The sequence below is a fragment of the Camponotus floridanus genome, unplaced genomic scaffold (assembly GCF_003227725.1).
Source record: "Camponotus floridanus strain SB8 unplaced genomic scaffold, Cflo_v7.5 scaffold57, whole genome shotgun sequence".
NCBI lineage: Eukaryota > Metazoa > Arthropoda > Insecta > Hymenoptera > Formicidae > Camponotus > Camponotus floridanus.
The window spans coordinates 387,352-403,154 of record NW_020229736.1 but is presented as its reverse complement, the minus strand read 5'-3'; the positions used below and the strand labels follow the sequence as shown (position 1 = coordinate 403,154).

The 15,803-nt window shown below is 37.1% G+C and overlaps 1 protein-coding gene across 2 annotated transcripts in view; it reads right to left on the bottom strand.

Moving 5' to 3' along the window:
- The window catches only part of LOC105248678 (beta-1-syntrophin), a 328,673-nt gene that overhangs the window by 29,370 nt on the left and 283,500 nt on the right, over nucleotides 1–15,803 (bottom strand). For both annotated transcript variants that reach the window (XM_025412797.1, XM_025412798.1), the window contains one exon: nucleotides 6,007–6,230. In XM_025412797.1, coding sequence (XP_025268582.1) covers nucleotides 6,007–6,230 — 224 coding nt within the window. The remainder of the gene's footprint in view (nucleotides 1–6,006; nucleotides 6,231–15,803) is intronic.

Below are 15,803 nucleotides of genomic sequence, written 5' to 3'. Positions count from 1 at the left end.
CCGTTATTGAAATCCGATAATCTAAGTTACTCTCAATTGTCCGACTCGCGTATAGATACACGGAGTGCCGCGCAATGCTTCGCATGAACTTGGCGCGAGACACTACCGTGTCTCTTGATTTTCTTTAACGTAAATTTTCTTACAACGTCATACTTATATATCTCAGCGAAGAAAAATCGTGTGGCGGTAATCAAAAGTGGATTTGAAAAGCGAAAGTGAGTATTATACGATGCCGTTGGCAGAAATATTTCAAAAAATTTGGTTTCCTCGCAATAAATTCATGAAATTGGCCAAAATAGCGATTTTTTATCTATTCAATTACAAATTACTCAAAAACGTGACGTGCTATGCAAATTCGGCGGTCAGATTCGAATTCAGCTCACAAAATTACGTCGGAAATCACTATTGCATCTTAAAAAAAAAAACCTCGCAGGCCTGTGTAATACGCGAAGAGAAAAAAAATGTATTGACCTCTTCATTAATTTTCCCAGGAAATTAATCTTCCTTTTTTTTTGAGATTCGAATTTTTGAATCTTCAAGCATCAGCCTTTTCTCGCCGCTAATGTCTGAGAACATCTGGAAACGACTACGACTAGAACCAATCTTGTTTCAACAATAACACGCGCAATCTCTCGAGTAACTCGCGTTTATCGCAACGCGAAGTTGAGGCTGAATAAACATCCGCGTAGGAGTAAATAAACAACGTCTAAATAAATCGATCGCATTCAAACGTATATTAATACTCCCATGTAGTAGCGATTCATTCGAGTGGGTAAATAAATAAATAACAGACAGATAGATACGTAAACGGAGAGAACGAGACATTGAAATCGATTGTAAACCGCTGATGTCGGGGGTGGCCGATGGGGGAGGGGCCGGAAATGGGTCGCGGGACGTTGTCATAAATACGGGCAAAAATGTGACGGAAACGACGTCATTCTACAAAGGTAATGCGATATTATGCACCGGACAGCACCACTGACAGACGTGCGAGGTAGAAAGAGAATCATTTGTTTAGATAAACAAACGTTTAATTAAATTCATGCTTATCGCCTTTGAACGACACAACGCTCCGGTTTCTGTAATTTAATATTAAAAGCGAAGAGAGGGGAAAAAAGTATGTCCTTATTCCACGTGACTGAATTGCATTTGACAATTCGGGTCCTCCTGTGCGTCCCATCATTTTACAGGGGAAATAATATAAATAATAATAATTTGAATAATAATAATAATTTTTCTCTTTCACGATTCGCTGCAAAATTCTTGAAAAAAAAAAAAAATTTTATCCCGCTTGAATGAACATATTTCGGGTTAATATTATATCATATTAATATCTCTCTAACAAGATCTAATCCGTATTACGTCCTATTAATTTCAGCCTGTTATTGACAAATGCTCTGTCGAGATATTTGTTCACTCGGTTATTTACCAAGCCAGCAATCCGCCATGAAAACCGAAACCAATCGTGATTAGTGCGTGCAGCATGGCCGCAATGATTGCGAAAGGACGTTACGTGGAATTAATAAACGTTCGATCGATGCATTTGTTTAAACACTAGCTTACTCATCCGTGCAAAATCTCGTTATCCACATCCCGATGGAATTCTTGCGCACATTGCGCATTAACGTTTCCGGATGTCAATGTGTAACTTTTGAAAATGGGACTTTATGATTGTTTACGGTTTCTACTCCCCCGAAATAGTCCCCGACCGCAAAAAATCCGAACGATATTTCTAACTTTTCTCTTTTTCTCTTTCTCTCTCTCTTCTTTATTGAAAATAAAAATTGCGGATGAAAATATAAAAAGTTCGTTCCTTCGTAAATTAAAATTGGCAAAAGTTTCGAATTGTCCCCGTTTTTTTTTATCCCTCGACAAATTTCACGTAGACGCGATCCATTTCAACGAATTTGACGTTGAGAAACATTTTCCATCACGCGAGAATATAACGTACAGAGGAGACACCTCGGTCGGAAATATCGCCCGAGGTATCGTCATTCGAAGAAGGAATTCCTCTAACTTTGAATACAGAGCGATGCACACATCTATCGATGAAATTTCGTTTTTTTCCTCTTTTTCTATGCAACTCGGAGAGGAGAAAGATACCACCTCGTACTCGAGATCCCGCGCGTCTTCCCGAAGCTACCATTTCGAAGATCGCAACAGCTGATGAGTTTCAACGATTCGTCATGTCAGCCACGGATTACGCGAATATTCCCGGAACAGAGAGCGCGACGAATAATTAGATGTTGAAAGCTCAAATTTGCGCTCATCTGTACACGGTTGAGCGGCGCGTTCGTGATTAGCATCGATGCGACATGTCGCATCGGCGATGATTGCAAAACGAATCGCCAGGTGGATGAAACGATTTCGCGAGCCATGCACGTAACGAGCGTCGCAATGATGACATCGCGCGTCCGGACGTGTAATAGTCTTAATTAAAATAGCGGTCTAACGAACATCGCTAACCGCTGTAATCCGACGTGCTTCATTGATAATCCCACGATCTCGTATACGGGCGCAAAAGTAAACGCACCCCGTGTATTGTATAAGCGTGTGAGTAAATTTTTGATTCATTTGACTGATACCGAAGATATTGTACAAGTCTCGAGACAAGATAATGGAATATTGTATTAATATTGAAAATTTTCGAAAGCTTAAATCTGAATATCAAGTGAATCTTTGTAGCAAAAGTATCTGTCTCGATTTTATTACATAACAATTTTTATTCGATACTGAATTGTGTTTAAAATACAATATTTAATATCTTATTGTAAGCGATAAGAGTTAGTTTTAGATAAAAATAATTTAAATATTTTATTAATAAAATATTTAATATTTAATTTTTGGAACATAATTTAAGATAAAATTATATATTCCTTTAATATAAATTAAAATTGTTAAGATTATTGGTCTGGACTCGAGACAAGATAATAGAATATGCATTAATATTGAAAATTTTTGGAGCTTGAATCTGGATATCAAACGAATCTTCGTAGTAAAAATATTGCTTTGTATCTTGTCTCGATTTTATTAACAATTTTTATCGGATTCTAAACAATTGTGTTTAGAATAAAATATTTAATATTTTATTGTAAACAATTATAAAAGACATTTTTAGATAAAAATAATTTAAATATTTTATTAATAAAATATTTAATATTTAATTTTTGTAACATAATTTAAGATAAAATTATATATTCCTCTAAATAAATTAAAATTGTTAAGATTATTGGTCTGGACTCGAGACAAGATAGTAGAAGATTGTATTAATATTGAAAATTTTTGGAGCTTGAATCTGAGTGTCAAGTGAATCTTTGTAGCAAAAATATCTTGTCTCAATTTTATTAACAATTTTTATCCGATACTGAACAATTGTGTTTAAAATAAAATATTTAATATTTTATTGTAAGCAATTATAAAAATCAGTATTACATAAATATAATTTAAATATTTTATTAATAAAATATTTGAACGTAATTGTTTAGTATCAGATAAAAATTGTTAATAAAATCGAGACAAGATACATACAAAACGATATTTTTGCTACAAATTTACTTGACATCCAGGTACAAGCTTTTAAAAATTGTTAATAAAATATTTAATAAAATGACAAAAGCAATATACAGTCCGGATAACAATACGCAATAAAAAGTAAAAGGCTAAAAGACCATGGCGCAAGATGTTAGAGCGTAAAAAAATTAAAAGTAATAATAAAAAAATTCTAATTAATAAAAATATTAATAAAAAACATACATATGTATTTTTTATATCTAACTGATTATTAACATATTATGTCTCTTATTTAGAGTCTTTTTATTATTTCTTTTAATTTTTTTACGCTCTAACATCTTGCGCCACGGTCTTTTAGCCTTATATATTCCCCAATATATATATTAAAATTGTTAAGATTATTGGTTTTTAAATAAAGTTAAATATCTATATTTACAAATTAAATGAGAAAAAATCACACTTGTCAATAATTTAAAAAATTGTATTCAATTAAGATTATTTATATTAACGAATTTAAAAACATTTAATAATAACTGTTAATCAATATTAATTGTACCATATTTTAACTTGTTTAAAAAATCAGTAATCTTGCAAATTTTAATCTTGATATTATTTCAATCAATTAAAAATTAAAAAGACAATTAAAAATCTCGAAATTCAAGACAAGAACATTATTGAGGTTAATCTTGGTATCTCGTGCAACCCTAGTCGCGCTCCATCGGGAGTGGCTCGTCACGCGGCGCCGCTTCCTCTCGTACGCGACATGGGTGAATTTTTCACGCTTAATTTCCTGTGTGCAAGCCGCGTGCACGACACAGGATGGCCTCACACACCGACCACCGGCGTGAAATCGACGAGACGTACGTGCTACAACGAGGCTGTATGACGGGGTTGTAGCGCCCATTGGTGGCGGCCACGATACGTGGCCCGTTTCGCTCGCAAGCACGTTTCCGCTCTCTCACGTACCGTAGTCGATACGTCGGATCGTCGCGCGGTACGTGAATCGTCGTGTTAATGACCGCAATAGCGGATTGTTAGGCCATTTTGGTCCATAAGCGGACGAGCACTGACGAGAATTAAGGCTATTTACATGAACGGAATGAAGCGAATATTAAGATATTCCAGAAAGAACCAATATACAGTAAACGTTATGATAAAATAACCTACCGAGGTCTTTGAGATTGTATAGAATATTCCAGGATCATCTTTTCTTTTAAGAAAAGATTCTTTGTTTAATTTCGATTTTTTTCTTATCGAAAATGTCGATATTCTTAATTTCCGGTTTGTATAAGCAATTGAAAAAGCCTTTCGTAAATTAAATTATATGTATGGAATTTAAATATAATTAATAAAATTATATTTTCCTCATTACTTCAGGTTAAAGCTACTTGAAGGTTAGGTTACAGTTTACTTGAAACAATTTTAATTTAAGACTTAATCACAAAGAGACATGACGGGAAAAATTAAAAGAATGATGACTTTCCTAAATGTTTTCGTAAAAAAAAATTGACTAAAAAATCTGTCACTAAAAGAACATTGGATGGTTTCGAGACACCCTATCGAAAATGTCGACATTCTTAATTTCCGGCTTGTATAAGCAATTAAAAAAGCCTTTCGTAAATTAAATTATATGTATGGAATTTAAATATAATTAATAAAATTATATTTTCCTCATTAACTTCAGGTTAAAGCTACTTGAAGGTTAGGTTACAGTTTACTTGAAACAATTTTAATTTAAGACTTCATCACAAAGAGACATGACGAGAAAAATTAAAAGAATGATGACTTTCCTAAATGTTTTCGTTAAAAAAAAATTGACTAAAAAATCTGTCACTAAAAGTACATTGGATGGTTTCGAGACACCCTATCGAAAATGTCGACATTCTTAATTTCCGGCTTGTATAAGCAATTGAAAAAGCCTTTCGTAAATTAAATTATATGTATGGAATTTAAATATAATTAATAAAATTATATTTTCCTCATTAACTTCAAGTTAAAGCTACTTGAAGGTTAGGTTACAGTTTACTTGAAACAATTTTAATTTAAGACTTCATCACAAAGAGACATGACGAGAAAAATTAAAAGAATGATGACTTTCCTAAATGTTTTCGTTAAAAAAAAATGACTAAAAAATCTGTCTGTAAAAAAACATTGGATGGTTTCGAGACACCCTATATATATAATAGTTAGCTAACTGTCGTTACAATTTTGTACGCTAATCTTCATCAATCATAAAGAGACATATTACGCGAACGATAATGTATGAAACAAGTTGAAAGCTGTTCCTCAAAATAATGTACATGCAATGAAGAAGTTTTACTTCAGCTTTTTTATCTTAAGTATAAAAGTTTTAAGTGTAAAGATAATATCCGAGAAAGCGTCGCGCGCGCGGGCTAATCCAAGAGACTGTTATAAAAGAAGAACGTGAGGAAGGAGAGAGGAACGGCCATACGTTCCCGTGTAAAATTGTAAATATTGTAAAGGGCTCCGTCTTACCTTGTCGCGATGAGGGGACAGGTGATGCTCGGCGAGGCCCAAGCCTCCGGACTCCAAGGTGCGCATTCGTACAGTCTGAGTTCTCGACCTGAAACTGCGCCGAAGACGCTGCGCCATCCACCGGTGCAGCCACCGGCAAGACCGAAGCCACTTCCGGCTCCTCGCGAGGTGCTCGCGCTACTTCCGGCCCCGTCCTCGCTGCTCTCGCTACTGGCCCGTCCGTTCTGCAATCACGCGGCAATAATAAATATTCAATTTGCAATCTTTGTGACGAGGAAGAAAAATGCGTAAATACACCGCAGACTTTATCCAGAGAGAAAGAGAGAGAGGGAGGGAAATTCTTTTCTCGAGAAAGTATTCGAGGAATCAAGAATCTGAAAATTTAATCCTTGCGAATCTCCCCGAGATCTCCTCGAAATTTAAAGGCACTTTTTGAATTGAATTTTGCTATAAAATTGACTACAAAAGGAAAAAAATGAGGACGAAAATATATAATATTGTATATTAATATTTCTCATATTTGAGAAAATTTCGAAAAATTGAAATAAATTGAAAAAAATTGAAATAAATTTAATCATGAATCAAGAAATAGATTTAATCAAGAATCTGAAAGTTTAATCCTTGCGAATCTCTCCGAGATCTCCTCGAAATTTGAAGGCACTTTTTAAATTAAATTTTGCTACACAATTAATTACAAATTGACTACAAAAGGAAAAAAATAAGGATGAAAATATATAATATTGTATATTAATATTATTTGATTCCCATATTTGAGGAAATTTCGAAAAATTGAAATAAATTTTAAAAAAATTGAAATAAATTTAATCATTACGGATCTCTTCAAAATTTGAAAGTCCTTTTCTCTGTGATTCCCATATTTAAATCATTATATTGTATCGAAAAGAAATTTTGAAAAATCAAAGTAAATATATTATTATGGAAATTTGGTAGCCTTTTTTTTAATTGGACATAATTGCAAAGCGAACAAAATAAAAACACAAGTGTATAATAACGACTATTAATCATCTGATTCCTATTTAAATTATTATTATTTATTGTAATGAAAAAGTTTTGAAAAATCGAGATAAATTTAATCATTACAGATCTCTTCGAAATTTGAAGGCTCTTTTTGCAATTAAATGCGATTACAAAAGAATAAAATAAGAACAAACATATATAACATTATGTATTAAAATTATTTCATTCTCAGAAAAGAAATTTCGAAAAATCGAAATAAAATAAAGGGAAGAGTAGAAAGTTGGAAAATTGTCGAGAAAGATGGCAGTCGCGCTTGATCGATCATTTCTCCGTTTTATATTTAAGCGAAACGTGACGCTCGGTTATAATTATATTATTGTTCAGCGCCTTGACATTTACCTTGTTTGTGTCTTGACATACACAAGAAAAAACTTGACATTTTTCCGTTTTAGATAATGACATTATTAAATTAAAGAAAAAAGAAATTTCACTCCGAAAGGAATAAAGATAAGGGAGTAAAAAGAATGGCTTTATGCATAAATTATGATAGAAAAATTAATGGCGAGGAAGGAGGGATGAGATTTTTATAATAACGCGGCGCGCCCACCTCTTTGCACTATTTTTTTTTTTCTAACAAGCTACTCTACATATTTCCCAAGTTTCATTGAAATCAAAACTTCCCAGTTTGTTCCCTTGTTAGTAGGATCGCAATCCCGTTCAAGTCGCAGAGGAGCAACCTAAGAAGAACACATTAATCTTAAACGACTTCCTGCCCCTTTCTCTTGGCAAAAGAAGGATCAAACTTCGTCTACTCGGCCTCCCTAAAGCTCCGCGGAAAAGTTCGCGTAAGTAGCGGCGTAAGGAGATACATCCCGTGTACAAGGAAAGACCGGAAGTTCTGACGAAGTCGGCTCTCAGCCGACGAACGACATCAGATCGGAAAGTTTATCCGGCAGATTAAAAAACTCTACGCGACGGCCGTCAAGCTAGCTCAACGTATATTTTATATGGAAAATGTCGTTCGCCAAGCGCGCACTTGTTTTTATCAAATCAGCATCTTAATATACGAGAGAGAGAGAGAGAGAGGGGGGGGGGAGAGCTGCCAGAAGAAAAATAAAAGTGTCAAGCTTTCAACTAACATAAGATAAGCGCTTCTCGGCAAAGTTCTATCCCGAAAATATGAAAATTATAGAAAATCCGAAGAAAATGGAGACAGCGTCTGGATAATTAAAAAAAAGGGGGCAAAGTTTCAGGAATTTAACGTGCCAGGATCGGGGGAGAATCGTCGCCTGTTCCTTTTTCCTTCGGTCCGTCCCGATGCTCCGCAGACATCACAATCGTCCGTTGGCGTCTTATCGCGCCGATTTTCTTCCGTGTCGCGGCAACCGTGAAATCGAGCGAAAGGAGCGAGGAAAGAGAAAGAAGGAGAAAGAAAAAGAGAGAGAAGGAAAGAGAGGGGGGAAGGAGAGACGTCGCGCAATCTACGAGGAAGGGTACCAATGTGGAATCAGGCGAAAAGAGAGAAATATTAAACGAGAGCGAGAATGTCTAACCGGAGGAGGGAAAGATCGATCGACTCGCGGGGTTGGAAAAGTTCGAAGGGCGCGAACGAAGTCGTCGGGGGAGAAGGAGGGGAGCTATCAAAGAGGAGAGGGTAGGAAGGGCGACGCTTCCCTCCGTCCTCTTTCATTCCGCGGACGCGATGTTTCGCATCGGGTCGACAATAAAAAGGACACCCGCGACAAAATTATCGGCCAGCTGATCAGCCTTTTGTCCCGGAATAAAAAAAGCCAACATCGAATTAAGATAGATCCCGACTGCCTTCAGCTACTCGAATCTCCCTTGCAATATTTCCGGATCCAATCGCACGCAGACAGTTCCGTGATTGCGTGCAGAGGGGGTGAGATCGGTATTCGTGCTTTTTGTGCTTCGAATGTAAAGGGAGACTGTAGCGTGCGATGGAATTTTTACGGGCGCCAAAACAAAGGAAAGCGAGGGCAAAAAGTGCGGCTAAACAGGATCTAACCGGACAATATAACGAATCGAACCTAACCTCTCATCTGGTCGCTCGCGTCCCGAAGCGAGCGATAACCCCGATGATGTACGAGTTTTTGCAACCCCCCCCCCCTGCGTTTTTCACGCGTGCGATAGCCCGCTCTCGTAGTTTCTTCTCGCGTTTCGCCGAAGCCGAAATGCAGGATGCATGGCATCCTAAGCCTAGTATCGCCCGCGCCGATCTTCCGAAGTTCGTTCCCCCTTTCTTCTTTTTTTTTGACTCCCATATATACAGGGTGTCACTTAATTGGCGCCCACTATTTATATAGCGATATTCCTCGCGGAAAACTGAGTCGAAAAGTCCTGAACCATTTCGTTCTACAATGCTTAATAAAGCGGTAATTATTGAGTAAAGTTGCGCCAATAAGCACGGACCTTTAGCCTCCCTGACGAAATTTCCTTTAAGGAAACGCTTTTAACGGAAGAAATATGATTTCTAATGCAAGATAAAGTTTCTCGCATTACAGAAGAAAGAATTGTTTCAAAAAAAAAAAATAGCTCAGGACTTTTCGACTCAGTTTTCCACGAGGAATATCGCTATATAAATAGTGGGCGCTAATTAAGTGACACCCTGTATACACACACTCTCTCTCTCTCTTTCCCTCTCTTTCTCCTCAGTCGAATAACTGTCCCTCGGTTTATCGCGACAGTGTGTCTCCCTTTTTTCGTTGCAACTTGATGACCTCCCCTCCCCCTCGCGCCACCCCCCCCCTATGGCACTCCACGTTTCCGGGGGTGGTATCGAACGCCGTATCCTTCCGAGGCAACCGTAATACAAGTGTAATCGCGGCGATATTTTCGCGATCCATTAATCCCACCTGTACATTCATCGGGAAGCCAAGGATTAAAACAAGATTAAACGCGGAATATCTCTATCCGCTCTCGCGCGCGCGCGCGCGCGCGGCTGTATAAGAGAGCTTTAGACGGAGGAGGATCTCGCGCGATCGCATCCTAAATCATCCCGACTAATTTCGCGTAATCTTTATACCGGCAATAAAATAATAATTCTCTCCCCCCCGCGCCCCATCCCGTATAAGCGCGCGAGCAACGTGGGGGAAGAGGGGGTGGGAGGGGAAGCGACGAATTAATAACGAACCTAGGTACATTCTCGCGATAGCGGTAGCCCTTTCTGCGTAGAAAATACTCTGCAAACAGTAGCTCTTGCTTCGGTTAAGATTACAATAAAATACGGGAAGATCTTAATCAAGGCTCGTGGCCGATTTTAGCCCGGGAAATCCCCCCCGGCCAGTCAATGTTTGTCTTGGCGAAAATTCGAGATGTCGGAATTATTTATGATAAATCGCGGGAAAGAAGTCGACCGAAATTTTCCCTTATAACGTTCACGCGAGACTGGTAATGTCAGAAGCCGCAAATGCTATTATTGCGAGCGCATCGAACATATTTAGTGGTATTAAACACGTGAATTAGCGTACATGCCTGCAATGATGCGCTCTTGCATTATAAAGCGGATCTGAGAGCTTCTAACGGTGATATATCACCATTAGAATTTCAGAGGCGTAACACACGTCGTGGTTTCAACTAATCGGACAACCGGCGATCGCGTATACGAGAATCCTAATTGGAAACAAGTTAATCTCTTATATCACGCTCTTATCTAATCTCTCTTCTACCCTACAATTATAATTTAAGCCAGAGTATTAGAGGGTTTCTCGATTTTTGTACTTTGCCAAATTGGACTTTTACGTTTCAATGGAATTTACTACAGAACTTAAAAATTTTGACCTCGAGGAGACTTTATACAAGTGTAAAGGGAGTGAGTAGATGAATTTTGAAATTTTCAGTTATCCTTTTCTCGATATATTTCGAAAATTATTCGAGATATCAGAAAATTTTGGAGAAATAATTTTTGAAAACAATTGTTTTAAAAATTATCTTAATATAATTAAATACAGAGATATTCTTAGCACATGAAATTTTTGTATCCAATATTTTTTAATATCTAGAATAATTTTTAAACATAAAGAAAAGCTATTTTACATATAGAGGGAGTAAATAGACGAATTTTGAAATTTTCAGTTATCCTTTTCTCTCGATATATTTCGAAAATTATTCGAGATATCAAAAAAATGACAAATTTCGTAAAAACACTATATTTTTAAAATTTTGAAGAAATAATTTTTGAAAACAATTTTTTCAAGAATTTTTGAAAACAATTTGTCCAAAAATTTTTGAAGAAATTATTTTATTAATATGATTAAATAGAGAGATATTCTTAGCATATGAAATTTTTGTATAAAATATTTTTTAATATGTAGAATAATTTTCAAACAGAGAGAAAAGCTGTTTTACACATATATGAGGGATGGTCTCGCCTTTCAAAATCATTTTTAAGCCACAATTATAAATTTTAAATTCATCTATTTCACATATGCGTAAAGTTTCATGAAAATCAAAATTTTCCAGTTCGCGAGATTGCCTTATTAGATAGATATCACATTTCAATTACAACGCACATTTATTAAATTCTACGAAAATTTCAACACTTTTCATTCTACAACATATTACATTTGTCGACACAATTATTTATCTATCTGCTGCAAAAGAGATACGTGGCCTACTTCAAAGTGCGGCAAATAATGGAGTTGTGCAAACATGAGAGGGACGATAAAGCTCGGGCGTGTTCAAACTCAAATTGCGCGCAAACTGCGAGCGAGGGACGCGCAAGAATGCACGATTGTCGCGAAAGCGTGTTCGTAAATGTCGTGATTCTCCAAAATCGGCTTAAAATGGGGTGACCTGCCGGTAGAATGTCGTAGGTGTGTTTATGCAGTAAAAGATCTTAAATTAGAATCTCGAAATCTCAAAAATTTAACATAAATCCACCCTTTCTGTAAGTCACATATATAAATCTCACAATTTAAATTTTTTTAAATTAAATACATATGTATTTAATAAAAAATATCCTATATAATTCACTGCAAGAATCTTCATTTATTTAAATCATATTTTAAAATATCAAAATAAATAAATAATAATAAAGCATCAAATTATAAAAATTATATTAAAATCATATTTTAAAATATAAAAATAAATAAATAATAATAAAAACATCAAATTATAAAAAAATATATTAAATGTATCAAATATATTAAAATCATATTTTAAAATATAAAAATAAATAAATAATAATAAAGCATCAAATTATAAAAAATATATTAAATATATAAAATATATTAAAATTATATTTTAAAATATAAAAATAAATAAATAATAATAAAACATCAAATTATGAAAAATATATCAAATATATTAAAATGCAAAAATTAATCATAAAATATAAAAATTTATTCATTATTATTTATATTATTATTTATATTTTTGAACTATATATCCACTTTTTTCCTCTATTTTTTTTTTTAGAAAGCGCACGCGTTTTTGTAAAATAGCGTAACGAATGAAATCAAAACATAACGAGAGATAAAACGCTTGCAGTTTCATCCCGCGAGGAGCATTTTTTTTTGCCCTGTGCGTAGTACAGCCATTATCTTGCGATGATGCGATCATGGTGTATATCCGTCGTTACATTCTCGCGACGGCGAGCGTAATGGAAAGCACATTAGGAGGTATATCTCTCACTTGGTGTACGAGGAGGGTGAAGACGAGGAACCGGTGTTAGCCCACCCGACGGCGCTTCCGCGCAAGCGAGTGGAAACGTTACGATATCGTTCTTAAAGTCGCCTGTCCGTGTATTTACGGAATAGATACCTTTAAAGGGGAACTTACGAGCGAGGAAATAGAAAAACGGAATTTCGTTGACCGTGTCCGGCGCAAAATTATCGTTGGGCGGATCGCAACGTTCGCTTATTATTATTATTGTACCCTCGTGGCCAATTCACTTCGTTTCCAGCTGAAATCCCGGTGACACGAAGGAACTTAAATTACAATTTGTCCCGGAAAGATTTTCAATTTCTTCAAACATGTTTATAGGTCGCTGCAACGGTGGATTTAAGAATCGAGGATGTTCAAGTGAAATGAAATTGGAAAAGCGATTAAGTTCGAAAAATGGTTGTGTTAGAAACATTGGGACGTAGAGATTTGAACGGTGGGTTGGATCTTGAGGAGAATGGAAAAATTAATCAAAGTGACGAGGCAAATTAGAGGTAGTTAGGCTAATGATGAGTTTCGGAGAGGATTCAAGTAGAAACCCGCTGTCAATTCGCCACGAGAGAAGGGAATAGATTATGAAAGTGGGGTAAGCGAGTCGATCCCGACGAGAAATTCAGCGAGAAGGAAATCATTCCTTAATTGACAATCGCATAATAACCGGCGGCCGCGGTTGTTTACGCGAATTTACGCATAATTGCTGAAAACATTAGGACCCGGGCGCTCCGTCAGGACATAACCGACAAATTAATTTTCCCTGGCAATTCAATTACGCCTTAATTGGGTACGACGGAAATGAGACCGCATTAAAATTGCAAGCGTCCAGACGGAGCCGGAGATTTTCTCCGGAGATTTTAGCCCGTTCGCTTCCCCAACTCGAATGACCGAGGAATTTGATTGCCGAATGCGTCGCCGACATGTTTGAAATTTCAATACTCGGGAGATAATTTTCCTTCCCTTCGCTTCGTTTATTTTCATCCTCGAACGGACAGCTCGAAACAAGTTTGTAAGCGATTGTTTGTTTGGGGCGGAGGGGAGAGAGGGAAAGGGATATTCCATATATTATATATCTATCGCGAGAAGATAATGGAATGGAGGGAATATCCGTGATTATTTAAACAATATAATGCACTCTGACGTCACTTAAAACTCGGTGGATCTCACGATAGTACGTCCATCGTACACACAAACGCAAAAGTGCCAATCCCACATCCCCTATCCATACCATATACCATCGTACAGATACACCTGTACGGCTATTGACACACGTACGCACACGCACGCTCTCGCTGGCAAACGAACACGTACACGATCGTCTCTTGATCCGTCGTTCCAGCCGCAGTTTGCTTAGCATTGCTGATGCACTATCCACTTCCGCGCAAGTGAGATGGACACTGTAGAAGAGTGGACAGAGAGATAGATAGAGAGAGAGAGAGAGGAGAGGAAGATCCGAGGGAAGATTATGAGTGGAGAACGTCGGTGTCTGTGTTTGAGGACCGATAGTGGCTCGCGTTCTAATTAATAACGAGCCCCTCGATGCAGTGGGTGCAGCAGGGTGCACCATGTATGAAGGAGCCTTCAGGAATCGAATAATCGGAGGGCAAAGAGAATCGTCACTTCACCGGAAAAGGCACTCATGTCGAAAAAGATTGCGAGTCGGGGAATTTTTCTACTTCGCGTTTGGGAAATTCGAGGAAAATCGCCAAATTTTCAAGCCGGTCGAGAGATATGACGGTATCGCTTTATTAATTTTTAACTTACTTTTTAGTATATTAAAATATTTTTAATAGAATTTTACATCAACAATAAATAGTTTATTATATTAATATAACACTCTGAATATTTTATCTATAAATCATACAAAGCGTTCCAAAATTGTGGCCATTTTTTTTCCACACTTTAATTCTTTAATCGATACCTCGATATTCCCAATGGCAGAAAGGACGGGAATATTTTGATAAATTTAGATAAATACAAATTCTCGTGTTAGATCTACAAATTTTATATTTTTTAATAATATATAATAATTTATGTTATTTAAATAATATAAAATGAAAAACGCTTATCATTTTTCACTTCTCGTGTTTAAATTAACTTGACTGATATGCCTCATATTGCATTACCCCCGATGCGTATGGACGTACACATAAGATGTATTTGAACAGGCGGACGCCTCCCCACGGCTCTTTCGATCGTGAGAAACACGAGGATCGAGGGCGGAGAGGGTGCGGGTGGCGCAGGCGGTTGAGAGGGTTAAAATAGCGGTTAGCGGCGAGCTTCCCCCGAGAAAGGCACGCCGAATAAATACCGGCGGCCGAACGGAACCGTCCGATTGGTGGGCGAGGGCTTGAGCGATCGGAAAAGCCTGGCCAGCTTAAAGTACCCTTACCCTATACTCTCGTCCCGACTGATGCTGATTCTGCATTCCTCTCACTAAGTCCTATTCTTCTTGACCCCTGAAACTATTTCCGGTTAGTCGGGACGAAGGACTTTTGTCGATAAGGAAAAGAGAGAGAGAGGGTGAACAGAGAGGAATGAAAAAGGAAGAGTGGCAGCGAAGGGCATCGACAGGGGTAAGTTTATTGTCGCTCTTTACAATACCATTATCTGACGTTCAGGGAGAAGGGAATTGAACCTTATCATATAAATGCGCACTTTCGCCTGAAATTTCCAGAGACATTCCGGTACGAGAGTATCGTATCATCAGTACTCGTCATACACGTTATCATTTATCGTCGCCATTAAAAAGATATCGCATATTTGTCGTCGTGAAGGAGGATAAAATTGCAAACGGCGGTCGCGTCAAGTTTCGAAGAGACCTGTCGCAAATTTTCAGATGATCGCTGGGATGATTTCCGGGATAAAAAATGGCGGAGCTCCGACCTAACCTCTATATCCCAGCGCGGGGGACCTTTCTATTTATCCCCCGGGCGCTTAATTTTACATCTGACTACGAATGGAAAGGCATTACAAAGTGCGACGCTTTATTGTCTGGGGGTTAATTGAGAGGGGCGCTTTAAGTTTTGTCCAATTACATTAACTCCGAGTTAGTGAAAAAATATGCGGAGCGCCGCCGCCGCGCGTGCGGCCGTACTCTATGCTCGGATTAATTAAAATATACTTAAATGGCGTACCGTTAA